At 38.8% G+C, this 26,698-nt stretch overlaps 2 protein-coding genes across 2 annotated transcripts; one reads left to right on the top strand and one right to left on the bottom strand.

The window, feature by feature from the left end:
- Positions 1–79: 79 nt before the first annotated feature.
- morn5 (MORN repeat containing 5) lies at positions 80–11,819 on the top strand. The gene is made up of 5 exons (XM_015030730.1): positions 80–320; positions 446–593; positions 2,061–2,172; positions 3,407–3,538; positions 11,591–11,819. Exons 1-5 carry the CDS (start codon positions 274–276, stop codon positions 11,686–11,688), a joined length of 537 nt encoding a protein of 178 aa, XP_014886216.1. The 5' UTR covers positions 80–273; the 3' UTR covers positions 11,689–11,819.
- Positions 11,820–12,558: 739 nt separating this feature from the next.
- On the bottom strand, positions 12,559–26,322 carry lhx6a (LIM homeobox 6a). The gene is made up of 9 exons (XM_015030729.1): positions 25,822–26,322; positions 24,900–24,971; positions 24,580–24,762; positions 22,960–23,081; positions 16,160–16,380; positions 14,752–14,852; positions 14,552–14,647; positions 14,192–14,366; positions 12,559–14,071 (listed from the first exon to the last, which is right to left on the bottom strand). The coding sequence occupies exons 1-9, from the start codon at positions 25,897–25,899 to the stop codon at positions 13,992–13,994; spliced, it is 1,128 nt and encodes a 375-aa protein (XP_014886215.1). The 5' UTR covers positions 25,900–26,322; the 3' UTR covers positions 12,559–13,991.
- Positions 26,323–26,698: the final 376 nt, after the last annotated feature.

Below are 26,698 nucleotides of genomic sequence, written 5' to 3'. Positions count from 1 at the left end.
TTTTCGCTTGGCATTTGTTTTATTTTTAATCTTTTAAGCAGTCGGCTAAGCAAAGCGTAACCCTTACCACGTTGCCATGGTAACGTTGCACAAACATTACCCTATCTTAATCTCCTTTCTTTGTGGTTGTGTTGGAGTACATGCGAAAATTACCGCTAGTAACCTTTCTTTCTGACATTTTTATTGTTCTAAATTAAAGTTGTTGGGGTTTTTTTTCCACTTAGTCTTTTTCTATATTTTGGTGTTTCCAGAAAACACAAAACAGTTTAAGCAATGGAGCTGATTGGAAACAGATACAAAGGAAATATAAAACATGGAAGGTAAGTGTATTAAAAAAAGAAGAAAAAAAGCTAAATTGTATTAATATTGGGGCATAGCAAGTTATCAGTCGAGAAGAAGTTGATAATGAATTTGTTAATCTTTTTTTTTTTTTTTTTAACCATAGGATGGAAGGTTATGGAGAATATACCTTTCCCACGGATACTAAGTATGTGGGAGACATAAAAGATGGGAAGTTTCATGGCAAAGGCGTGCTATACTTTCTAAATGGAAGTAAATATAAAGCCACCTGGGAGGAAGGCATAGCTGTAGACGTGAGTTTCTTTGTGAGTTTGTGTGTGTTTCTTGCTTTAATTTTGGATTGCATCCATCCACATACATGACTGTGTTTCGCATTGGTTATACTTAATGCTACATCTGTTCCCTTTTAGCAATCACTCACCATTATTGTTGGGGTAATTATGTTGCTCCCATTATTTCCAAGTATCATGCTTTGTTCTTCCCTGCTCTGATATGATCTTTCATGAGCTTTGCAAGTAAAGCGATCATTCCATTTTTTTTTTTTTATCATTGCTGTAGTTGTACTCCATTTTAAATGTTGGCAGCTCTGAACCATGGTAAATCTTGGCTCATGCTACCTTCCACCTGCATTCAGTGCCAGCCTGAGAACCTAGCTCTTTTCAGAGTCTTCAGATTAGCTGATGCAGTACTAAGGAGTCTTGTTTTTTCTTTATGTATAATCTCTTTTAGTATTTTAATTCAATATTGAAATATTAGCCATTTCCTCTATTAAAAATTATAAAAAGTATTAGTCCATTCAGTGTTTCCAAAGCATAAACTATTGTGGCTTTATACCCTTGATCTTTTACGCATCCTATCATGTTATATCCCTGTGCGTTGAAGCTCACAGCTCAGTTGGGAAAAGCTGTTGACAGGACACATATTAATTATTCACAACAACAATTTTCCTCAACCGATATAGGAGGCGCAGCAAACATGGATAGAGATGTGCTCTGATCAGTTGAAACTTAGCATTAATTTTCTTTCGTTGTTTTTTTTTTTTTTTGCAAAACTGAAAGTGCCCTAAAATATTTGCAGCTGTAATTGCATCACAGTTTGCTTGTTTAAAGCATCTTCTCAGGATTGCTGAACAAATTCTGCACAACACCCTTTCCAGATTTGGTTGTGGCAAAAAATAATAATAATTTTCACTTCCTTGGTGTTGGTCTATCACACAAAAAAAAATCAATTAAGATACAGTTAAGTTTGTGTTTAATACTTTTGCAATTATTATTCTGCATACATTGTTGGTTTTGCACACAAAAAAGGTTTAAGATATCCATCTCAGAGAGGCCTGTCTCAATCTAAAGACAATAGGGGGAAATATAAATTCTTTTGTGGCGCTTTAAGCGCTGGTAGACTGTCATTTGAAAACCTCAGCATCTACTTATCTCTTCAGAAACCATGTCTGAGGTATGCAGGATAACCCCCTAGACCTCATGTGCAACTGTTTGTGCTGGAACTATTTTCTGTCAAAGAAGTATTCACATGGGAAATTTTCAACAACACTCTGAGCATTATCTTGACTGGTGTAGGTTTGTTTCTGCCTTTCATCTTTTAAAATGTCATCATTTACTTCTTGTTTGTTTTCAACTGTAAAATAAAGCATACAGTTATGCCAAAAATCAGCACATTTGATCAAAAGAGGTGAAGTAGCAACACCAAAACTATTTATGAGGGACAAAATTCTGATTCGTGTTTTCTATGTTTTCTTTCCTAAGGGGACATTTGTCTTCCCTGATGGTCTGGAGTACAAGGACAAGGACTGGGCCTACTGTGATGGTTATGACAGGCGTTTCTACACCGAAATATGCTATGGATTCATACCACCAGGTTGGAGTTCATGTATTTGCTCTGATTCCATTTTTTTTTTTCTCTGTTCGAATTCCTTACAAACACACATCGATTAGTTTAAAAACAACAAAATAATTCACATAGTAGCAAAGTGACAGGAAGATAATTGGCAGGTTTAAAGGCTTGGATCAAAATTAGCAAAGAAATCCAACAAATTACAAAACAAATAGAGAAGATAGGCAATAAAAATGTATTCAAATGCTACTTTTGATTTTAAAGAGTGGCAGACTACATATAAAAAAGCTGAAACATTTTCATTTAGATTTTTAAAACCACACACAGTATATAATTTGGATCATATAAATATGAGATTAGATTGAAATTTTGGCTCTTGAGGTGAATTGTTTTCCAATTTATGGGAATGGGGATGCCACATTTTTATTATTTTTTTGTTTCATTAAGTCCAGATGCTTTAATAGCTCTTGCAAGGCCAGGAATGGGAAGTGCCAAATACCACTTAATATGATCTTGCTGGAAAATAATGAATACTTTAGCTGAAAACTGTGAAAACTAGACATTAGAGTTGCACAATAAGACAACATGATTTTTCCAGCTCCTTTCTATGTTTTTTTTTCCTTCATAGCTATGTCCCCACAATTTTTTGTGAGCTTTAGCATCTCAGCCACAAAAATATCTGTTCTGGGCATATTACTGGCATGCACTCTAGAATTTATTTTGATGTTGCAATAACAAAACTGCTTCGATGTACTTTGTAACGTTACACGTACATGCCTCAAAAGCCATACATGTGCAATATATAGTTTCTGTTTGCACGATATAGCTGTCTAAGAATCCAAATATTCATTGTCAGACTCTGATTTTTTTGGAATATTTTAACTATACTTGTTATTTCAGATGAGGAAAAACTCAAAATCATTGGTGTTTGACCATTGAAAAAACATTATTTGCAATTTTTGGGGCCATCTACTTGCGATCTTTGATGGAGTGACCCTCCTATTATTTGTAGGATATTCCAACATCTGTTTTTGTAATTATCAATAACTGCTTTAAAAGTTGGGGACTTTTCCATCGCTTACATGGAAAAAGAATCAGGTGGAACACATTAGAAAAAACTGAGTAATCAACCAGGAGTCACCTTGGTGTTGCGCAATAGCATCAAATATTATTTTGCCCTTCAAGTTGACATTATGATTATGGAAAAAGAAAAGGAAAAACAAATCTTTAATGCTTACCAAACTTTCTGTTGACACAGGAGAAACTCAGCTGACTAATATACACCCACCACCAGTTATCCCTGATGGCTGCTATGATTGTACAGATGGTTTCTATGACCCAAAAATCAGAGTCATCACTTCCTACTCTGGCGAATTCCTCAGAAATGCAGGTAAAACAAACATGTGGTTCGTGAAAATAAAATATGTTGTTTCACCACTTTTGTAGCCTTCTCACAAAGACAATCCTCACGAACTGATGTCTTCACTGTTACAATGCAGTCACATATTTTGTGAACTGCATGTTGTGAACAAAAAGAGCCTATAGTTGTTGTGTAACTGCACTTTTACTTTAAAGTAAACTGAGCTCGCGTCTTTCAGTTTATGCATTTTTCTTCCACTAACCTTTTGCCAAATTGGCTCGGGCTGAGTGAGGAACATCCAAGCATGCAGGGCCGTGGTGCCAAAGTAAATTAGAAAGATGAAAGTCAAGAGCAAACACAAATTTCCATTTCAAATTATGTACACAGACTTTTTTTTGTTCAGTGAATCATCTTTCACTGATATACCGGTGCATGTTAAATCTTTTTACTAAGTGACCTCGTAAAGAAATACCATTGCAACAGTAACAGTGTTACTGTTCATTCAAGCCCTATGTTTTAACTTGAACATGTTTCAGTTTGTGTAAAACAAAGAATCCTTCTAAAGGAGGATCAATGTGGCTTTGCAGGAGTCTTTAGAGCATATAGTCTTTTATTCATTTTCCAGTTGTCTCGAAAAAAATGTTGAGTGGAGCGGTTGGTGAGACTGCTGTCTTGAAACAAAAAGATCTTGGGTTCAAATTTTAGTCTGTGATCTTTCTGCATGGAGTTTGCATGTTCCCTCTGTGCTTGCGTGGGTTCACTGTGCACTTCCAGCTTCCTTGGTCTAAAAACATCTGTGTTAGGTTAATTAATCTGCCTACTTTGTCCTCGGTAGTGAGTGGGCGTGTTTATGCAAATTTCTATGTTACACTGTGATGGACTGGCGACCAGGCGAAGGTGTACCCTAAATATCCACCACCGTCCACGATCCTGCAAAGGAAAAGTAGATGTAGATGACGGAAAAAGTAATGTCTCTTTTCTAAATTGTATTTATATGCGAAGGACGCAATTGGAATTTAAAGTCAATTCAGTTAATTCAATCCTAAAAAGTGGAATAAATAAAAGACTTCAGATGTTCGATTATTTTATTTTTTCAACATAATTTTACATATTCCACATAGAATTAAAAAAAAATTACATTCAAATTAAAATATTGTACTTCTGAATAGTGGTGGTAGAGGAGCAGATGTTGCCCGAAAGACCTGAGGGTATAAACCAAGATGAAAGCTTGGAGAGAGAGGTCCAGCTGTGTAGTTCTGGTTCTAAAAGGAACAACCAATAGGATTAGATAAAGAATATTGAATAAGAGGTGGCAACACAGACAATATTGCCTGAGAAGTAGATTTTATGCCTAACTAAAGGTGCAGTTGTTTCATAAATGTGGTTTGAGTAGAACATTTTCTCTTTGCCTATATTCTAAAAGTTTCCTTGGTCTAGGAACGTTTTGATCACAATGAACCTATGGAGTGAAGTTAAATGAGACCCTGTATTATCTGATTTGAAATTTCTGAGTAATGTCATCTGACAGGTATCCTTTTACAGGCTTTTTTCTCTTTTTTTTTTTGTCCAAAAGGAAACATTGGATGCACATTTCACGACCGAATCAATGCCCAGAATTTAAAGTAAAAGCAGTCTTTCAGGTGCCCAGAGAGATATTCTCTAATCCTCCGTTCATCAAGTCTTCCAGACTTGATGTGACACATTGCAGAAAATGATACCGTTGCTCACCTCAGGACCTTACAGGAGATGCTGAGGAATTGTCTGGGGATACTAATCATTTCAGCACTTTGATCCAGAAAGCAACAAACTTACTTGGCACAGGAGGGAAACATGAAGGAAAAGCAAAACCACAGCCATGAGGAGCATTTTAGAAAAGGCATGGAAGGAAAAGCACTGGTCCCCAAACCTGGTCCTCAGGGTCCACAGCACCACTTGTTCTGGGCCGTTGTCTGCTGTCCAATACCTCTGCAATGAAGCACGTATATCAGAATAGGGAGACATTTAAAACCTGCTTGGCAGTGAGCTCTCAGAGGATCATAACTCACTTTGGTAGATAATGAAAGGATCTTGGAGAAAAATGACTAGAAATGACTGAATGCAAAAACTGATCAGGATAATCACACAGGAAAATCAGAACTAAAGAACAAATTGAATACAGTCTATAACACCAAATATGACAAATAAAACTAAAGTTCCACATATGTCAATATAATAGTTGTCATGTACACACATTCCTCCACCTGAACTTTGGACCTCTGCAGTTTTTCCAGAGTACGATGAGCCTCCTGGCTGCTTCTCTGTTAAATAGTTTCCTTCCCTGACCTGCCAGTTTTAGTAGACAGCCATGCCTTGGTTGGTCAACATTCGTACCATACTTTTGGAAGTTGGATGCTGTATGAGATATTGAAAGCTTAGAACATAGTTTTCTAACCTAAGCTTATTCTTGCCCTGAAGCCTCTAAGAACAACCATATTTATGCTGACATTACATCAGAAAATCAGCAATTGGTTGTACCAGATTTAATTTAGGGGCATCTTATTAAGGGGACTAATTCTGCCAGATTTTTATTCAGCAAAAATGTGAAATTTCTTGTTTTTTTTTTCACTTCACAATTATGTTTGTGTTTGTCTATCACATAATATCCCATTTAAACGACATTGAAGTTTGTGATTAAAATGGGGCATAATGTGAAAAAGTACAGTGAGCATGAATGCTTGCATTGCCTTTTGAGGCTTTTATGTCTCTTAACAGGATCTTTGTTGAACAGCACCAAGTATTTAAAGACTCAGATTGTTATATCTCATTTTCAAGTATAGCAAAGATTAACCAAAATGTCAGAGTTCTCATCTCTATCGGATTGACCCTGCATTTGAGAATTACCAGCTGTTTGCCCAGAATAACGAAAATAGGTATTCAGATAGAAATCCTGAAAGAAATGTACGAGTAACTCGCCTAAATGTTTTTTTTTTTATTTTTTATGCAGGGTTTGTATTCAGATGAGCTATTTGCAATGTAAAACAGAAGTTCCACCAGCGCTCAGATCTTATATTATTACATGTAAAGGCAGAAGATAAAATCTAGATCAATATCAGATGCTTAAGATTGCAAAAATGTGCTTTTTATATTTCTTCCTGCTGCAAGTTCTTTACTATTTTAACTCTGGCAGTGACGAACAGAAAAATGAGATAAGGGGGGAAAGGGCAACAGAGAGAGAATATGGGGGAAAAAAATGTGTACCAAAGACTGAAGGCATGAGGAACAGAGCACCTTTGAACAATACTCACTCTTGATTTAAATAGATATAGAGGAAAAACAGGAACTGTGGAATAGATGTCTGCCTGTTTTCGGCCATGGTCGTGTTCATGCCCTCCGAGGGATGTGCTCTATATGTGGCGGCTGATGACAAATACTATTTATGCCTATGAATTCTCTCCCTTTTGTCTTGATATACAACTCTTGAAAGGAATGCTTCTGTATCCTGTAAGGATTTATTTTTCAACCCTGGGAGGTGAAGGCATATTTGTCAGGGTGGGTGTGAAGACTGAATTTATTGCCCAGCGGCTTCCGCCCAGGATGAGGACTGCAAAGACGATGGGACACAGGGAAGACCCGCCCTCCCAGTGGGGGTGCTTACTGTGGCAAGAAAGAGGAAGGAGATCCCCATGCAGCTGTGGATGTGAGGCGGTGGAAAACTCTGCCAGTGAAGACAAACATAAAAAAAAAGTGTTGCATAGATGAAGCTTCTTTTTACCTGCATTCTGCTCTGTTAGCTTGGACAGATGTAACTGGGAAGCATGAGCCATGTTTGATTTACTGACCTCCTTGGTTACTAATGTTAACATGGATAAACAAGCCATGCTGGAAAGGTGCCAAGCTGCAAAACAATAGGATCTGTGGCTAATATCTCCCAAGTGGTTACAGATTCTTTTGGAGGACCTCAGAAGCAATTTTTGCATAGCATCTTGCAGGACAAGAATGCGAAAATCTACAGGAAATTGTAGTAGTGAGTAGACACAAATGGTTCGCTGGGCTTAAGAAGTAAGTTCAAACATATATCTCAGTCTTGTGTGTCCTTATTTTCAGCAGAGTGTCTTGGTGAACCTAAAGACGTGTCTTTCCAATACTGTATGTATTTCTATTCTTAAAATAAGATTTAGACACCAAATGAAAAATGTGTCCATTGGTTTTGAAAACAGAAGAAGAAAAAAATGGCACAGACATGCAAGTAGCCAAAACATCCATTTAACGTCGTCGCCGAGTGTGGATTGGGGAGGGGGGAGGGGGCAGCATAACGAGGGAAACACGTACAGCCCAGTGGGAAGCATGGCAGCGTAATGAATTCCTGCCGTAAAGGCAGGGAGGAGGAGAGCAACAGCCACAATGATTCAAAATAGCATTAGTACTTGTAAGAGTTGAGAGTCAGGACAGACGAGGAGATGCATGTATGAGCCACAGCAGCAAAAAGATCCGCTGACTAAAGAGTCCTGCATGGTCGGACCAACAGGCCGAAATCGGTTTTCATTGCCACAGAAATCGTCATTTTGGTTTCAGCCCCCTTAAGTCAAATTTCCTTAACCTGATTAGCCTCAATGTTAACAATTTAGCCATTTTTATTACAAAAAAAAAATACACAGACAATAAAAATCTGGAATACAACCCACACAGTGGACAAAATGAATATTTCAAATAAATTAAAAATGTCAGTTTTACTTAGTTTCAAGGAGACTTCTTGGGACATTTAATTGTGTTTGAATTTGTTGCTGCTGATTAGAACTGTCGCTTAACTTTGGAGGTGTAATATGAGAGATTTGCGTAATTAAAAAGAAGGAGAAAAGATGCAAAGGTCACATCTGCACAATCAAACCTCCAGCATCATCTGATTGAACACGGTGAGTTATTTTCAAAACAAATCCCCTCCCGCTTAGTTTTTACTGTATGCCCGCTTAAGCAGAATGGCCCGTGTGTTGCCATATGATTTGGTCTCACTTTCCTGTTGCTGGAATGACTGCTTCCATCCGAAACTGTGGACAGAAAACATTCCACTGCCAAGGAAAACACGTCTAGTGACCGAACCGTGGCCTGCTCCCTTTGTCCCCATCCAGTCGAGGTGTTTTACAGACAGATAAAATCAGCCTGGGCTCTGGGGAGTGGAACTGAAAATTCTTTGGAAATTCTCCCTTTTCAAACATCTTTCAGACTTTCACCCTAAAACTAGAATTATAGCTTAATCCCCTGATCTTTGACTGATGAATTAATGTATTTTTTTTTTAGTTTTAATCTGATATGAAAGCCACAAGCTGATTTGCTGACAGTTTCTGGGAGACGCTTGACTTATGTGAGCGCATTTGAAGGTTTGTTTTGGCGTTTTCATATTGTGTGATTTCACTGTAGTGCCTCTACAAACTGTGCATACAGGATAATAGCACATAATGATCTTAAACTGAGCCTCTGGTAACTGTCACAGGAGCAGTCGAAACTTCTCCTATTTCTGCCTCGGTTTCACTTTAACGTCCCGCAGAACCCCATTATGTCTTATGCAAATCACCACAAATGAAGAAAACAGATTTTTTAATTGAGCCAGGTTGGGTGTAACTCTTTGTGTACATGTGCAAGTGTTAAATCGCAGCGATCAGGCTGGAAGGAAACACTTTTCCCTCAGAGTGTGTTTTGAGGGTTAAGATAAACAGACTCTAACAAGGTGCCATTATCGCTTCCACACTCACTGCTGTGTGCCTTGTATGAAGCTCATCCATGTTTGTTGTCAGTCCAGATCGTTATGCACAACAAAAACTGCTGAATGGGAGTAAAATAAGAGAGTAAATCCTTATGACAAATACACCTGAAGTGTATTTTATTTTTAAGGTCTGGATTAATATGAACAACTATTTATATCTCCACACTTTCCACATTTGTTTTAATCTTCTTTCAGTCTTTATATCATTTTATCTATTCATTCATTTATTCATCCATCTGTTTCCTCTTCCATTCTTCCTTCCTTTGGTCCATCAATTTTTTCATTCTTCTATCGGTTTTTCAAAAGTAAATATTGACTTCGAGGGAAAAATCAACTGCAACGTCTTCTAAATCTATTGAGGGGGGGGAAATAAGATCATTTAGTATGCACAAATCTCCAATCAGAGCCAATTAAAATAAAAATTGACTGATTCCAATTATTGGCTAAGCATTTGGTACATAATGTTTAGTATTTAAAAATTGGGACATAAAAAAATTGGATGTAAAAAATGTACAAGAGCCCTGAAAATAAAAGGTGTGATATTAGCTAGCTAAATTCTGTCTATTTTTAAGTTCGTGGACTGGAAATGTTATGCTTCAATACAGTGCATGCAAAGCTTAAAATATACCAGCCACCTGTGCCTTCATTTAACTTAAGCTGCCAATTACATGTGACTTAAATCCTCAGATAAACGCTGCTATACAATCTGAAGAGGGCAGAATTACAGCAAATATAAAAATGTCTCAATCTAATCATCATTAAGCCGCGGGCTGTGACTAATTGAGGTCAGTCTCATGGAAACACGGATATTGCCTTCAGTAATTACCTGCCCCATTTTCAACTACGTCACAAAGACGGCGCAAATGTTTGCTGTGGCAGCTGTCGCGTGGCCGATAGAGGGTCCAATTGCCCTCGCGATCGGCGCAGGTAGAAAGGAGAGCCGGGCTGTTATGCCCTTGAAGTGGCTGCTGGCGTCCACGCCCACCACTGCCAATTACACACAATCAGCGCGCGAGCCGCAGACCAGCACCTCTGCATCTACAATAGGGGCCCCGCGCGCTTCGTGGACTCTCGGGGTGAGGCCCGCGAGCGGCTCAAGTGCGTGCAGCTGCGCGCGCTCCAGAAAAAGCTCACTTCCCCTGCAATTAGCTTCTCGTTTCAGCGTCTAACAAGGAGAAACTGGTTTATTATCGGCTCCTCTGGCGGTCGTTTGGTTTATAAAAAAAAAGAAGAAGAAAAGATTGGCGTCCATTTTTGGTGGGTTATTATTTGTTGGTGTCTGAAGTGGCACTAAGAAGTTATTTTCCTCTAATTGTTAGGCTTATCTTGCTTTGACAAATTTATCCAAGATTTGAATGGCACTTCAGTTCTGCAGTCTAGCGTACAAAACGACCTGCAGTTTAAATATGCAAGTTACTGATTGTTACACTTAAAATGAGCTCAACAAAATGAGCTCAGCCTCTTCGTACTGTGCACCCTTTATACCGGAATAAGAAGACGGTTCATTTTTGTTGTGTTTTGTTTATTGCGATTGTTGATTGTCTTCAAAAACCAGGAGACGTCTGGAATTTGCTTTCAGAAAAAAAATAAAATGAGTGGAAAAATTTTTTATATTTTTTCCTTCTTTCATTTTCTGAAATACAAAGATCTGGTAATGCTTAATCAATGCAGGGGATTTTCACATTGATTTATGTGAAATTGGTGAAACTTATTTAATTTGCCTCATCACAATATGATTTGAATATTTTGTCATGCATAACTGCGTTTTTGATCCAATAAGCAAACACACATTCACTTAAAAAAAAAAATCAAATGCTCCCAAAAAAAATTTTTAAAGGCCATTTCACTACATGTTTGGGATGAACTAAACCAGTGTTTTTTTCTTCAATGCTAAGGAAAGTATTAGTGCTTTCCTTTTTTCTTTTTTTTTTATTTAATTTTTGCAAAGAAAATTACCACACAGTAAAGTTTACAAACAGTGTTTAATTTGGTCTAGAATATCCCATTGCTTATTTGGAATGCCCAACCGTTACAGATTTTGAACTAGAACTTATGTAAATTAGTCCAGATGCCCCAAAAGTTGTGTAATTACCCCATAGCACACTCAAAAAGCCAATTCCAGCATTGTTTTTGTTTTGTGGAGCTCAAAGATGATAAGATACTATTTAAGCAAGTCCATCATTGTTTTTTGTACTCAAATATCCAGAATGCTGTAAAGCAGCTGAAAAAATCGATTTGGTCCTAAAAACAGCTATTATGAAAAATATTTTATTGCTCTGGGAGCAACAAGTAATAGCTTTTGTTTCTGATATTAACAAGAATTTATTTCCATCTAACCCTTTCCACAGATGACAATGAGCATGAGTGGATAGTGAGCACATGTCGCAGGGCTTGGGATGTGCCTTTAACTGATATTCCTCTGCAAACCTCTCGCAACCAGAGCTGAGGAGAACAGCAAGATTGTCTTGAAAGTGTTTTAAATTGTGCTACTTCACATAAACTGAGCTGTGGGGGTTTTCCCTCTTTCTTCATTGTACTCAAGACATAGCTGAATAAAGGAAAAAAACTGTAATCAAAGTTGTTTTTTCTTTGAGATGTTTTTTTTAATCCACCTGCAGGATTGTGTGTTTCAGTACTAATGCATCGTTATGCTTATGAAATCAATTCACTTAAAAGTTAAACACTTTAGTTTTTGCAGCAACTGAAATTCATTATTTGTTCCTATTGAGCAAACTCTTCAAGTCAAGCACTAAAGCCAAAATTTATTTTCTAAAAGATTTGTTCCATACTTTTATTCTCTAAAAACGCAGTTAGAAGTTAGAATAAAATGGTTATAGACTTTAATTAAGACAATATAAACTTCAGATAAGCAGGCAGCACTTATTTACATAATATTTGCAGACAATATAGGACCTGTCAGTCACTTGGCTATCTTTTAATTATAATTTAAAGATACTTTTCTAATGCAGTTTTGGATACAGTTTTCCTGCTTTCTGCCCATCCCACATTAACAGGAACAAAAACAACAAGGTGTCCAGTAATAATGTGAGACAAACATCATCCTTCACCCAAAGAGCGAAACATGCACACAGCAATCAGCACACGAATACTCAGACGTTGATCCAATAAACAATTAGGCTTTGTTATCTAAATAGTTGCTTTAATTTCACTCAAGACTAATTTAACTATCATGCTGATTTTCCCGTGCAGCTCCACTGGTTTGATGTTTTAAGATGATAATCTATGCATTGTCACAAATAAACTTTAAAAAAAAACAAACAAAAAAAAACACACCCAAACCAAATTATCACATTCTGATTTATTGCATTTTATTACACAAAACATTTATGATGCACAGTATCTCAAATAAAACCCTTTGTTTTATTTCTTTTTCTCTTTTTTCTTGTTAATATTTCTTGACTTAAAACGATGTCAGAAAGTGGGAAAAAGTGCTTTTTACAGGGATTTTTATCATGTCAATAAATACAAGGTCTTTGAGGTGTCGTTGGATTCTGTCTCAACACAACGGCCATGGCACTAAGATACAAACGCACACTCACTCACTCTCCCCGCCCCAAAAACACACAGAAACACATGCACACTTCTCACTATGTACAAACCCACTTGGTTTAATTGGGTCAATATTGTACCAAAGTTCTCAGTTTTCCTTATGGTGTAAAAAAACAAACAGACACACGCGTGCGCACACACACACACACACACACACACACACACACACACACACACACACACACAGAGAGGCAAATCAAGCAACCTTCTAAATATAAATTACTGAAAATACAAACGTGACTTTCTTCAGGAATGGTTTGAGTAGATGTTAAAATGAGATTTTCTCTTTATTAGAAGCATTGTAAAAGAATTAGGACAGATGCCAAAGCCTTTATTCAATAAAAAAAAGACTCATCCAATTTCATGCCTTTTGATTTTATTTTAAGAGAGAAATGTGTGAGTGTAATCTGGAGGGGCGTTTTATAAATACTTAACACCATTTTAAATCATCTACCATCTTTAGTTTTGAATTTACTAATGAGGAAGCTTTATTTTTAATGAATAAGGCACATATTGTTTTGTTTGTATTTTGTATACCAAAATTTTAATTGTAAAGCTGTTAAGCTAAAATGTATTTGAAAACTTGAATTTTTTTTGTTTGTTTTTTTATTACAATATCATTAAGTAAATAGTTATTTCAAATGCAAACAGTATATCGTTTACATTTAACTTTCCTTCATGGTTGCTTTGAGAAAAAAAAGAAAAAAAAAAGAAAGGGAGGAGTCTTACCTCTAATGTGTGAGCCCTTCCCAACGGGCCACAGTGACATTTTAATTTAATCTTCAACAATCTGACAACCTTCGAGAAGCTGCAGTCCTGCTTCTTTTATCAATTACATCCATTTAAAATTCCCCCAAGTTTGAAGGTGGGTGAAGAAAGCGGAAGATGCTGTACATGAGATTCAGGGTGGGTCCGTCAGTGGGTGTGAAACACAGATTGAGAGTTCCTGCTGATAAATGCTGGAAGGTGACTGATTTGACACGCTGGTCACAGGCTGAATGTTCCCGTCCACTGAAAAGAAGAGAAGACGACGGCAGATCTGTCCCTTTCTCCTTCCGTCCATGATTGGGAGATTAGTCTTTTCTCCACGACTCTTGCACGATCTTCAAGTGAGGTCAGGCGGCTTCACTGACGGCAGATCCGGAGTAAAGATCCAGAGGTCAGGGGTCACGTGGAGAGCTAGCGGCTGAGGGGGAGCTGAGGCAGCGACATGGCCTGGTGAGGGAGGCTCTGAGAGGTCAGGACGGAAAACGGATGACCTGAAAAAAAATTATTTTTAAAAAAAAAAAAAAAAAAAGAGACACATAAATGAATATCTTGTCTTTGATGAAGCTTCAAAAACATCGTAGAGCTGAGAAGAAAAAAAAAAGTAAACTCACTATCGATGTACCCGTGAAGAGCTACCATGCGCGCGCGCTCAGGACTGCCGAACGGGGAGTAATGCAGCTCATCGGGCAGTGACGAGGGTATCCTGGACTGAGGATGACCCTGCGGAGCACCGCTGTGCTGGGGCGTGTGCTTTTTATGTCTCGCTCTGCAGTTTTGAAACCACACCTATGAAGACAGAAAACATCATGTAGCTACGCTTTTTCCCCTTCACCGCTTTATGCTGATGTAAAATAAAGTCAAAAAAACAAAAAGCACCTTAATTATTCTATTCATCTGCTTTGATCAAGACAAAGAATCATTTGAGTTTGCATGCAGATGAGTAGACTGTGAATATGTGTGACCTTTCTGACCTGTATAACTCTTCTGCTCAGGCCCGTCATGTCTGCCAGTTTCTGTAGCGTTTGGGCGTCTGGATTGTTGTCCTGAGCAAACTGCGCCTGCATGATCTTCGTACGTTGACAACATATTAATAGAGATGAACCACAAGAGTTGCTAAAAAAAAAAAAAAGATGCAAAGTTTCTAAGACACTCATTGAAGGGAGAGTCTCACCTGTAGCTGCTCTGCAGTGAACGACGTTCGTGCTCTTTTGGCGGGTTTAGGCTGACTGTCCTGTTCCGTCGGTACTGCACCCTCTAACGTAATACCGTTACCTGAAAAACACACCTAATGATCAGATATAGATCCAGTGCTTATTTGCAGCTAAGCGGTATCACACGTTTTGTGTAGTGTCAGCATCTTCTGCATCACGTCCAACAGATCCATATTTTACATTTTTAAAATGTTGAGTTGCACCATGCTTTCAAAAATATTGGCTATCCCAGATTTCAAACTTTCAGATGACTTACAGAAAATTGGCAAAAGTTTTGATAAGCATTAAGAAGATTCATAGCATATCAACACTGTCAGAAAAACATTTTTAACCCCCCCAAAAACATATTATCTATTAAAACTCATATTTTGCATTTAACTCCAAAATATTTTTGCAGGATTTTATGAGTAATGGTCCTAAAATAGTTTCAAAATAATTTCAGACAGCCGTCAGTGATTAAATAGGCAAAACAAATGACTTTCAAAGGTGCTTTCATTTGTCATGTTAAGTGCATTTATGTTTTCTTCTAATTTTAGTGCTAGAACTTATGTGAAAGATAAACTCAAAGAAGTGCGTCGTTTGTTTGTTTGTTTGTTTGTTTTTTTACACAAAATTAAATCTGAAAAGTGTGTTGTGCATTTCCACTCAGCCCTCCCAAATCAGTAATTGTAAAACTCCTCTTTCCAATTACAACAGCAGATATTTTGGGGTGTATCGCTACACCAGCTTCACAAACCGAGAACTGAAACCTTTGCCCTTTCTTCTTTGCAAAACAACTTAAACTCGGTCAGATTAGATTAAGAGCTTCTGTGAACATTCATTTTTAAGTCCTCCTCCACATTCTCAACTGAATTTGAGTGTAGATTAATATGTGACTATTAATCTACACAGCAATACATAATAATGTATTGCTGCATTATTATGTATGCAATACATAATAATGCAGCTGCGGCGACTGTATTTTCTGGGTAGTTGTCCTCCTAAAAAAAAAAAAAAAAAAGGACTTCGACCATAGTGCAAAGTTTTACAGCATATTACAGCTTTTCTTACAGAATTACACTGTATTTAGCTTCATCTAAATACTAACAAGAAACTCTGACCAGCTTCCTGGGTCTCTGCTGAAGAAAATGATCTCCACACCCACAGTGGTTTTGCATGTAGCTCAAAAGAGTTTGACTGACGGCAACGAGTGCTAGCTGTGTGTCCTACTGCAGAGGGCATCTTTTTGCCTGCCTGTTAACACTTCTTTCCGTTGGCTAGATTTGTGGACCAAGTTGTCCTAAATAACAGTGTGAGCCACAAGAAACTATATGCTTGCAGCATACAGAAAATGCATAATGGCACAGGGAAAACATCTTTGCCCCTCACCACTCTCAGCCGCCCGCTTCAGGTTCTCCACCATGGTGTCGTAGTGGATCCGACACAAAACCTTCTCCTCCACCAAGCCGAACTCCTCTCCCGTAGACAGCTGCCTCTTACACGAGTAGCACGCAAAGCAGGCCAAGTGGTATGCGTTCCCCCTCGCACGACGCACCCAGTCGCTGGCATATATCTGCCGCCCACAGCGGGCACACTTAGTACCAAACCTACTGTGAAGGAGAGAAAAGGAGAACAGCATGGGGCGGAGGAGGAGAAGGAAACACAGAGAGAGAAATGAGGGCAGTGTTCACTCGAAAACAAATCCTAAAAATGAAATGTGCACAATTCCATCCTTTTCTTTCAGAACACTTTTTTTTTTTTTTTTTACCAAGATGAAGTATGCGTGTGTATGTGTCTGCGTGCATGCGTGTGTGTGTTTAAACTTGTGGCATTTTCCGAAGCCTTTGAGGGAAGAAACCTTGGAGGAGGATGAAGCTTTTAGAAAAAAATCCTGCAAGCTGAGCCTTGAATACAAACAAACCAACACCTGCAATTTCCTGGTTGATCCATGAAGGCCCTGACACACACAGACACACGCACACCCCCCTTCCCCCCCAATGCACGCACACACACAAGTAAACACACATCCTAAATTAGACGGAGGAGCAGGGGGTTGCACACCCTGGAGAAGGAGGAAGGACAATGACATCATTTCAGGTCACAACACTGTAACTGATAGTAACAGTGAGCTCCTCTGTGTGTTAGTTACTGTTGCGGGTGGGCGGTTTGGGGAGTTGATGAGCATGGGGGGAAACAGTGGGTGAGAAATGAATATCCGAGGAGGCACTGCAAGAGAAAGGGGATAGCTGTATTTGAGGAAGTGGACGTTAAGTTGTTAGATCAACAAATTCTGCGGGGAAAAAAGAAAACTTTCATCCTACAAAAAAACAAGAAAAGAATAGCTGCATTTCAGAGGCTGTGAATATGACAGATGAGGAAAATATAACATGTTTGTAGATATAAGAAGCTAAGGTACTCTAAATGTATTTAATTTTGTGCTGCACAATGAACCAAATCACAGCCACCATCACAAAATAAATATGTGCAACATCACAGTCACAAGATTGGCTGGCCTCTCCACCCCCTTGGTGCCTACAGCTGTTAAATGTACCTATGCTAATGCTAATCAAGAGTGGAGGTGAATTTGTGATGATAGAGGAAACGGGGAACTGTTAGCAAAACGTGGGTTAACGAGAACTGATATGTGAATAAAAACAACAACAACAAAAAAGCCAACTGCATTTTTCATACAGCACTAATTGAAAACAAATATATCTTGAGGTATTTTGCAAGACAATCTTGCTTCAAGTCTAACTGTATAGAACTGTCTTTGGTCAAAATTCAGTTTAAATTGGTCTAGTTCATTCTAGTCAAAATAGCCATAAAACTAGATTCAAATCAGATTGCAGTTCGAATACAATGCAGTCAAATTTAGTTGACTGTATTGTATGGTGATTAGTTTAAAAGTTTTAACAGGGCCCTCAATTTAATTGAGTCATTAACAACAAATCCTGAGAATGGGAAGGAAGCACTCCCTTTGTAATGGGGAGAAACCAGTAAATTCTGGGCATCTGCCCTTGACCAGCTGGATGTTAAGAGTAAAATAAGCAGAGAGAGAGAGAGAGAGAGATAAATAAACAAGGGAGCACATCCAATATGGAAAAAGGAAAACAAAAAAAGTACACAAAATCCACGGGAGAAATACTTTGATTATTGCCGATTTTCTGACTCCATTAAGCACAGAAGTACTGAGTCAGGTGTTCTTTCTATGGGAAGGAGAAACAAGGAGAGTAGAAGAAAGGAAACAGTAGCATTAGCTCCAACATTAGCCCTAACCAGGAAATACTCATCTAAACACAAAAACACAAGTCGAGGTGTACTGGCTGTATTTGTACAAAGAAAATAAACTTCAAACAGTACAACACTTTTCACTGTTATTTTCCAGGTAAAACATAATATCCAATGATGATGTCCTTCTCTGTTTTTCACTAATTGAGTTTTTGGTCACATGCATTAATAAACACAGTTGCTAAATCTAATTTTAAACAATCACACAGGAATAGACAAGACACCTAATGCAAATAAAGAAAATTGCCGTAAAATATCACGTTTGTCAGATGCTTTAAAATGTCCAAAAAAAAAGTAATGCTTTACACATGAATAGAGCATGGGATTGAGTTGTGTTCTGAAGTGTGCATTATGGACTTTAATGAATGTTAAATGCTTCAAGTTCAAGATGGTTGGGGTTAGGTTAAGAGCTATTGTTGAGGTCAGCAGCTGGCAATTCTGGTGAAGGAGGCAGCCTGAAATAAAAAAATAAAAAAAAAGAGCTGCATAAACAGCAACCTTTAACAGGAGTGTACAGCCAGATTTATGGTGATTAATGCTTGCTGTGGAGATATCCTTTTAGATATCAGAAGACGCCATGAATAAAGCTCAGAGGAAAGCTGTATTTCAAAAATACTTTAGAGGAATATAGGCAAGGGAGCAGGATAATAGATATCCATCGGGAAGGCGAAGGACCGAGGCAAACAGTCGTAGTGCAGAGGGAAGTGGCAATGTGAGGAACGTAAGCGAGAGAGCAGGAGGACAAGGGTGCGTTGCCAAGTGAGTGGGTTTGGCAGCGTTTCAGTGCACTCAAGTCCACTCTGTCTGGGATAAAAGCGTACTACAGCCTCGACATCACAAGGTTGCAGCTCCTCTTCTGCATAAGAGCGAGAGGTTTCATTTTTATGCACGTGGTGTCATGGAGGGCAAGTCGTTGACTGTGTCTTACTCGCTATCTTAACTGCACTCCCTTCTGGATTTTATCATAAATCAGCAAGTAATAATAGAGCCAATAAATTGTGACTAGCCACAGCATGGGCTGTGCTTACGAGCCAATAAGGCCGTGCCAGAAACAAATTGACCCCGTGGCTCGCCGTGCACATCGTTACAGAGGATTCCAGCCCGTTTGTACAGTAAAGACGGAAAACATTGTGAAACGTTGTGACTAATCCAGCATGACAGCTTGTCAGTTTCATGCTAAGAGACAGAACCCAGAAAAGCTGTAAACCATCCCCATGTTTCTGCCTCCTACTCCTCTATCTCGATCAGTTTCCTCCTTCTACTCTGTTCTTCATTTAAAAAAAAGAAAAAGAAAAAAAAACATATTTATGTTGGAACACCGTCATTTCTGGCCACCTCTACAACATCCCACACCACTAAAATCATTTTCATTACCGGCCTCTTGTTTGACTAATTTTCATATTATTTCTTTTTTATAGTAATCTTCTTGCTGCTGAAAGCGCTTTCAGGAGCTACTGATTCTTGCATTATTCCTTATGAGCTTTGAGAAACTCACTTCGCCATTATTAGATTTGTACAAACTCTGATCATGCCTGACTGTGTGGCTTTATGGTTCGTCTCAGGTTTGCAGCAGAGGAATCAAATAAGAGAAAAGAAGAAGATTTTTGGATTTGTTTTTTTTTTCCTTTATTCAAAAGTCTTTCTGCTCAATCTGAGAATACAATCATTGCATTTAACTAAATAGAACAAATGCAGACAGATTTTTTTTATTTGCTTAAAAAAAATCAAACCACTCTGTCTGTGCCCACTGTTTTCCTTTTTTTTTTTTTTTTTTGCTACCATGGAGACCTAATCAGTTAAATAGAAGTGGGTAGGGTGATGAATAATTGCTATTCCAAAAATAACAAAGAGTGCACATGCATAAAGAGGTGCACGGCATTTAGATGTGAAACACACACTCATAGTTGCAGCCCTGACGTCCCAGGGAGCCCCTGATTAGTGCAGCAGAGCAACTTCCCGTGTTGCCTGCAGCTCACGGACGCTCATGGACGAGGTTTCCGTGGAGTGAGGGGAAGGTGAGGAAGAGAAAGAGGCTGATAAAGAAGCATTTTATATATATCTGTAAGAGTTTATGCGAGATAAACTCCTGAGGTCTGACATTGGTTTGAGAGGCACAGCGGGGACTTTATCCCCTTCAAACCCCCCTGCAACTCCATCCCTGCACACACATACACAGAGGGAAACCCACTCTGATTTCCTGCTATTACGCCCCATTAAAGGAGCTGTCAGTCCAAAGCCAGATGAGAGGCTGACACAGATGAGGAAACATCTCCAGAGGTCTGAAAGCAGCCCAGAGGATCGGGACTCCAGCGGTGTTTAGCTCACTTTTAAATCTGATGGCCTAAGCCCAGACTGCAGTTTGTGTTTACAGAACGGGGCGAGGCGCAGCAGGCCCCGCAGCAGAACCAGACTGTTTACTGCTACGCTTTTACACGATTTTATATTCTCAGGCCAACTTAAAGAAACAGCAAATCAACTTCTAAGAATTCAACTAGGAAATGTTGATATTTTACAAGAAAATCGTTACAAAATTAGAGGATTCACTCTTCTACTTGATAGCGATTGACCTGCAAAACACACAAATCCTCACTATTACGTTTTGATTTATTTCTGAGTTAAAACTGCTAAATTGTACAATTAAATTTGGCAATTGGAAGTGTTGCCCTATTTTAATCAGCTAAGATGTTAGTATTTAACCAAAACCATAAATATACACCACTGGCAAAACTTCTCCACTATTCTTAGTTGAACTTTTTAACATTTATTTAGGTGTCATAAATAAGAGCTCCATCTGTAGCTAAGTAACTCGACTGAAGGCCTCTTAATACTGGCACTGCCCATAGCCATGTAATTATTTCACCAAAAATCCTGCTGCTCTGTGGGGGAAAAAATGGTCGGATGATTCAGTTTATAATTCACCCTGTAAAATAGCACCATATCTTGTATCTCAAAAGGTAAATATGTACAACTTTTCATAAAAAAGTGAGTCGTCGTGCTTTGACGGCATTACTAAGCCGACACACATTCAAAATTAAAGCCTAAAATATAACAAAATTTCCAATGACAATAAAAGCTAGATTATGTTCTCTTTTTTTGGGAAATATGATTCGAATTTAGTTTAAACTCTACAGTGTGCCTTTGTGTGTCATAGTTTAATTTTAAAAAGCAAAGGATAGAGCATTTAAACAGGCCACTGGTTCAGCAACACAACATAGCAAGGCAAACATGAAACTCCAGTTTGTTTTTAAAAAATTGCAAAATGACTGACAGCTCGTGCGTGAGCACATATCTCCGTGTGAAATCATATTATTTGTACATAATATGCATTTCAAATAATGCGCGTTAAAGTGTGCAGCTTCATGTCTCTTTGCATCTGAATTTCAGTTTGGATAAGAGTCACATTCATGTCAGGAGCATGCTGGACCAGACTCTTGGGGCGGTCTAATTGCTGGTCTGGAGGCCTGTGGGTCTGGGGTTGGAGGACAGCTAATTGCGGGTGATTATAAACCTCAGAGCACTGGCCTGGCCTGGTGTCAGGTTCTGATCAGACAAACACCCAAGTTCACGCGCTGCTCCATGCACTCTCTTCCTCTGCTCTGTTTAACACACACACACACACACACACACTGCAGTGTTAAGCATAAATAGGCGTTGTGTGTCTGACCCCAACCCAGCTACTGAACATAATATTACTATGCTGCTGGCGTGAACCCATTTCAACCTCACACACCACACAAACTCACACACATATGCATGCATAGAGAGCAATATCTTGTGTTCACCCTTTGGGTTTCATAATAGAAAATAATTACTGGTAAGAAGTGTAGATCCAAGAATGAAGCCATTAAATATTGCAAGCAATCCGATAATTTCGGGCAAAATTATCCAAATGATTTAAAACTTTGTCTCGTTTTGTCTTTTTTTTTTTTTTTTTTTTAATCAAGCAAAAGCTTCATAGCAAAATTATATTCATCTTTCTACATGAGCAGAGAATTTTTTATTACCATCAGAGCAATAAAATCTTGTTGCTCAAGATTGCTGAGCAGATTTTTGTGCATTTCTACATTTGATATTTATACTTATTGATGCTGAGCTTCAGCTATTTGAGGTTGGAAGGCCTCCCTTCCATCTCCCTAATGTCTGACTGACCCACTCCAAAACATCCTCACTTCCAGTCAGAAAAAAGAAGAAATTCTGAAGAAAAAAAAAATCTTTATACCTCCATTTAACAGAATTACAAATATATTCATAAATACATAAATTTGACTGGTTGGTCTTGGTGCCTTAAGAGTGAGTTTGCGATTTGTAACGTAATTGGACTTGGGTAAATTTTGGGGTCCGGACTAACAGTAGCTAAATTCTGACTGCTCTGTATGCTGCATTGTGCGAATCATGCGAAAATCTCGTTTGCAGTCAGGAAACAGCAACGCTTCCAAGCTGATAATAGTGGAAAAATAAGATTAAATAAACTCAAGGAGCTTTAATGAACGCCTTTTTAAAAGCAGTCGAATCAAAAACGTGAAATTGTCCTCCTAATAAATATGAAGATTTAAACTCTCACAACAAACATGTTTTATGCTTGAGAAGCAGAGAGCGGTGCTTTCCTTTCTGCGGCTCTTAGAAACGTTGTGTGTCAGACAGCCATAACAACAACGCGGATCTTTCAACTCTTCCCTGTGAGCACTGACTTTTATTTTGATACACAGTTTCAGCTTTTGAAAGAGCCTTTCAAAATTACATGAAGCAGCCCGCATCTACCTCCAAGGATATACAGGATGCAGGGTGCGTGTGCATGCTCAGATGTTTGCGTGTGTGTAGGAGAGAAAAAGAGAGAGACAGAGATGGAAAAACTATAGAGCAGACGTGGTGTTTTGAAAACGGGACCATAAACTTACCCCTACCTGAAATAATCCATTTTGCAGAAGATCTCCTTGTTCTTGATGTAGCAGCTGCTGTGCTGACGCAGTGACGTTCTGCACACCGAGCACTCCAGGCAGCGCACGTGCCAAATCAGGTTGTTCACCTGCGAAAAGACACCAGCCGTGTCAAATCCACGATCAAACCCCCGCCACCCCCCGCCCAAAGGGAAAAAAAAGAAAGAAAGAAAAAAAAAGAAGAAAACAAGAACAGTGAGTTAGCTTGTCAGTGCTGAGATAACCCTGCTGCCACATGCTGCAGAGTTCCGTCTAATCAGCACTAATATGAACACAAAGGCTGATCTCGACTCAGTTAACGAGATTATCGCCAGTTTTCCCCCGAGAGAGATCAGGCCTATCACTTATGATTTACATGTAGGAAAATGTAAAAAAAAAAAAAAAAAAAAAAGAAAAAGAAGAAAATTGTCAAAAAAAATGTTTCGATTTTTCTCGGTTTTGATGTTGCTGTTTTTTGTAAGTCAGTCCAGCTTTATGTTTTCACATACTGTGAATTATTATGACAATTATTGTATTGTATTTTTTATCTATTAAAAATGATATGTAGCATTACTACTACTACTGCTACAAATAATAATAATAATAATAATAATAATAATAATAATAATAATAATAATTTTGGTGATGATAATAATAACCATTTTTTACAGCTTGTGAAAAACGTGGCTTTTGTTTGGTTTGTTAGCCGCAACCTTAGAGAGCAGCATGATATTTTAACAATTATGAGTTTTCTTTACCACTAAATTGTCAGTGTGTATATTAAATTATGTAGGGTTGAATTACCAAAGAAAATTTCACAATAAGAAGTTGACATAATAATGTATAATTTCTGTTATATTTCAAAATATAAAAATAAATATTTTAAACGCTGTATTTAATTAGAAACACGGTAAATATAGTCATTTTCTATTTAGATACTTCGTTTACTGAAGAAAATATTTTTAGCATAAATAATTCTTATATGCATTTATTATTTTCAAAATATTATTGAAATAATTTCAATGATTAAATAGTTGGTCGAATTTAAACAACAACTTGGAAAAACGAGGGGAAACTATTTTATTATTGCTGTTTTTAGGTTAATATTTAAGCAATAAAAATGTCTATTACAGCATGTATATATATTTTTTGTTTAAACTGTCAGAAAAGTTTGAATGTGTAATTATTGTTGTTGTGAGACAACAGGCCTCACAAAACCAGTTTCCGAACATTTCACGCTGGAGATAACATCAGCCGCATCTGTTAACATTTACGATCCGTTCAAATAATAATGATAACCTTTTTAAATTTGTTGTATAAATACTTTAGATTTTTGTCTCTCTCTCTCTTTGCCGTTCCGCAGTTTGGGTGCCATCGTCCAACACAATAGGCGCATTAAGATGTTGAGACTTTCTTTTCACTCCAGCACACCAGAACAAACACACAAGCGCGTCTGTTACATTCCCAGTAAGACCACAGTAAACACGCACACTTTGCTTCTGTTTGTACTTTGCAGACTGGCTGTTGTCTGTCGATTTTCATACAAGATTTCCTTTTTTTTTTTTTTTAACGAAGCGGGAATTAAAATAGAGTAGGTCTCCGGCTCACCTTCAGCAAGTATCTGTCCAGGATCTCCAGCCCGCAGCTGGCGCACACGTTCTTCCCGGTGGACGGCACGGAGCTGGCGGTGGAGGTCGGCGAGCACACGGAGGGGGTGGACGGAGTGCTGGGAGGAGAGCGGATGTCTTCCCGCTCCATATTGGAGCGCTGGGACTCCCCGTCCGAGTGAGACTGAAAACAGAGGCAATCATTATAATAAAAATAAAATTAAAAAAAAAAATCCTGTTCGGATCATGTCGCCATTTTTATTGCGCGATTTCCCACTTCTAAACAGATGCACTGATGTCAAACGATAGAGAGGCGCTCACCATCGGTGTGTGTTTGGAGTCCACAGTGCTGCGCGGGGATCCCGGTGTGCTCTGATGCTCGACGCAGATCACCTACAAGAAAGCCTTCAGTGAGTTCCCGGTCTTCATCAGTTTCCACATCTCATCTTCAGCTGAGAAAAAAAAAAATTCCCCGGGAGACATTTGCGGAACCCTCTTCATGCAGGGCTGCTCCTTTATAAAGCAGTCCCGACAATAAGCCGCGCTTAAAACCGCTAACGGGGCCTCCGCAACAAAAGGCACATTTTAATGAAGCTATTTCAATTTGGATTGATTTTTTTCCCCCCATGCCCTTAACCCATGCCTCTGAGAATAATAGTATTTTCTGCGCAATCCAGGACAGCAAGAGTGGAGGAGGGGAGGAGGGGGGGGACAACTACCTGTAATTACAAATAGCTGCGGATAAGAGGGACCCGGAGTGTCAATTTCATCTGTCAATCAGCAGAAGGCAACGGGTCACCCAAAGAATTGCAAATTTGATTTTTAATGGCTATAATTAAAATCTAATTCTCTTCAGGGCGAAACTGGCTGCGCTCGACACAGACGGAGGAGAGAGAGGGAGAGAGGTTCGCGGACCGCAAATCACGCTATTCATAACAGAGAGGGCGCGTGCCTCCTCACGGCGGCTGGCGCGTGCGGCTGATCTCAGTACACAAGCCGTGATTCCCGTGACATCACAGAGGCAAAAAGAAAAAAGAAAAAAGACGCACAAAGCCGGAGGTTGCGGGATGCAAAGAAACGGCGCGGTCTGGCTGGAGGAGACATGCAATGAAGGAGCGTTTTTTTGTTGTTGTTGTTTGTTTGTTTGTTTGTTTGTTTTTTTACGCACAGAGTTTGCGCAAAACCCAGGCGCAAAATGGTGCTATACGCACCCCCTGATAACAGTTTCCCAAAGTGTCAGTACCTGCTTTGTTGGAATTCCTTCAGACAGAATCTTATTTCCCTCTGAGAGAGGGGACAAAACTTCATTTTTCCAGTACATGAACTCCCCCACCGCCCCCCGTCCTGCAGTCTCAAGTCTTCAGCGTCTCCAAACTCTGCGCCTCGAACCAGGGGAAGAAACAGCGCGTCAGTCGGCGTCAAGGTTTGCAATATCCGTTGGATATCTGGTGCACCGTTTCTGTTTTTGACACTAAGTTTTTCTCCGCTGAACCCCTGCAGCGCGTTCAGATCTGGGCAACCAGGCAGAAGCTTTGCAGATGCGATGACTCCCGTGTCCGACTTCTTCTCCCTCCTTCTTTCTCTCTCTCTCTCTCTCTCTGTGTCTCCCTCTCTTTCTCTCCACTTTTGAGTAGAAGCCCGTCTACAGGAAGTGAATCAAACGGAGGGTTTGGCAGCTTTTTTACTCCGAGTCTTCAGGAGAGGCCGGCTGGGCTGCGGCGACCAGAGCGCCAGGAGAACAGAACCAAAGTGTCTCTGCAGAGCTGCAGGGAAAGTTTGCGCGGCTCTGCGGGCCTGCCTTATAGTTAAAGAAGGGGGAGGGAGAGGAAAGAGTTTCAGAAGGGTGGACACAGTTTGCAACAGCTGTGACACAAACTTACTCAAGTTATGCATCTGCGTGTTCTCTGAGCGAATAAAAATAATAGCAAACTTAATGTGCTGAACTTATAAATACATTTTTTACTATTTGTGGATTTAGCAAATCTAAAAAGTGATCATATACATTTTAACTGTTAAATCGTATTGTTTTTTTTTTATCATATTAATGTAAATAAAAATTACAGTTCCTTCTAAACATTTTAACCAGCCATTCATCATGTCTGATTGGCTAAAAAAAAAAT

The sequence above is a fragment of the Poecilia latipinna genome, unplaced genomic scaffold (genome assembly GCF_001443285.1).
Source record: "Poecilia latipinna isolate Pla-1442-1.1 unplaced genomic scaffold, P_latipinna-1.0 Scaffold190, whole genome shotgun sequence".
NCBI classification, from domain to species: domain Eukaryota; kingdom Metazoa; phylum Chordata; class Actinopteri; order Cyprinodontiformes; family Poeciliidae; genus Poecilia; species Poecilia latipinna.
This window is presented reverse-complemented; position numbering and strand designations above follow the sequence as displayed.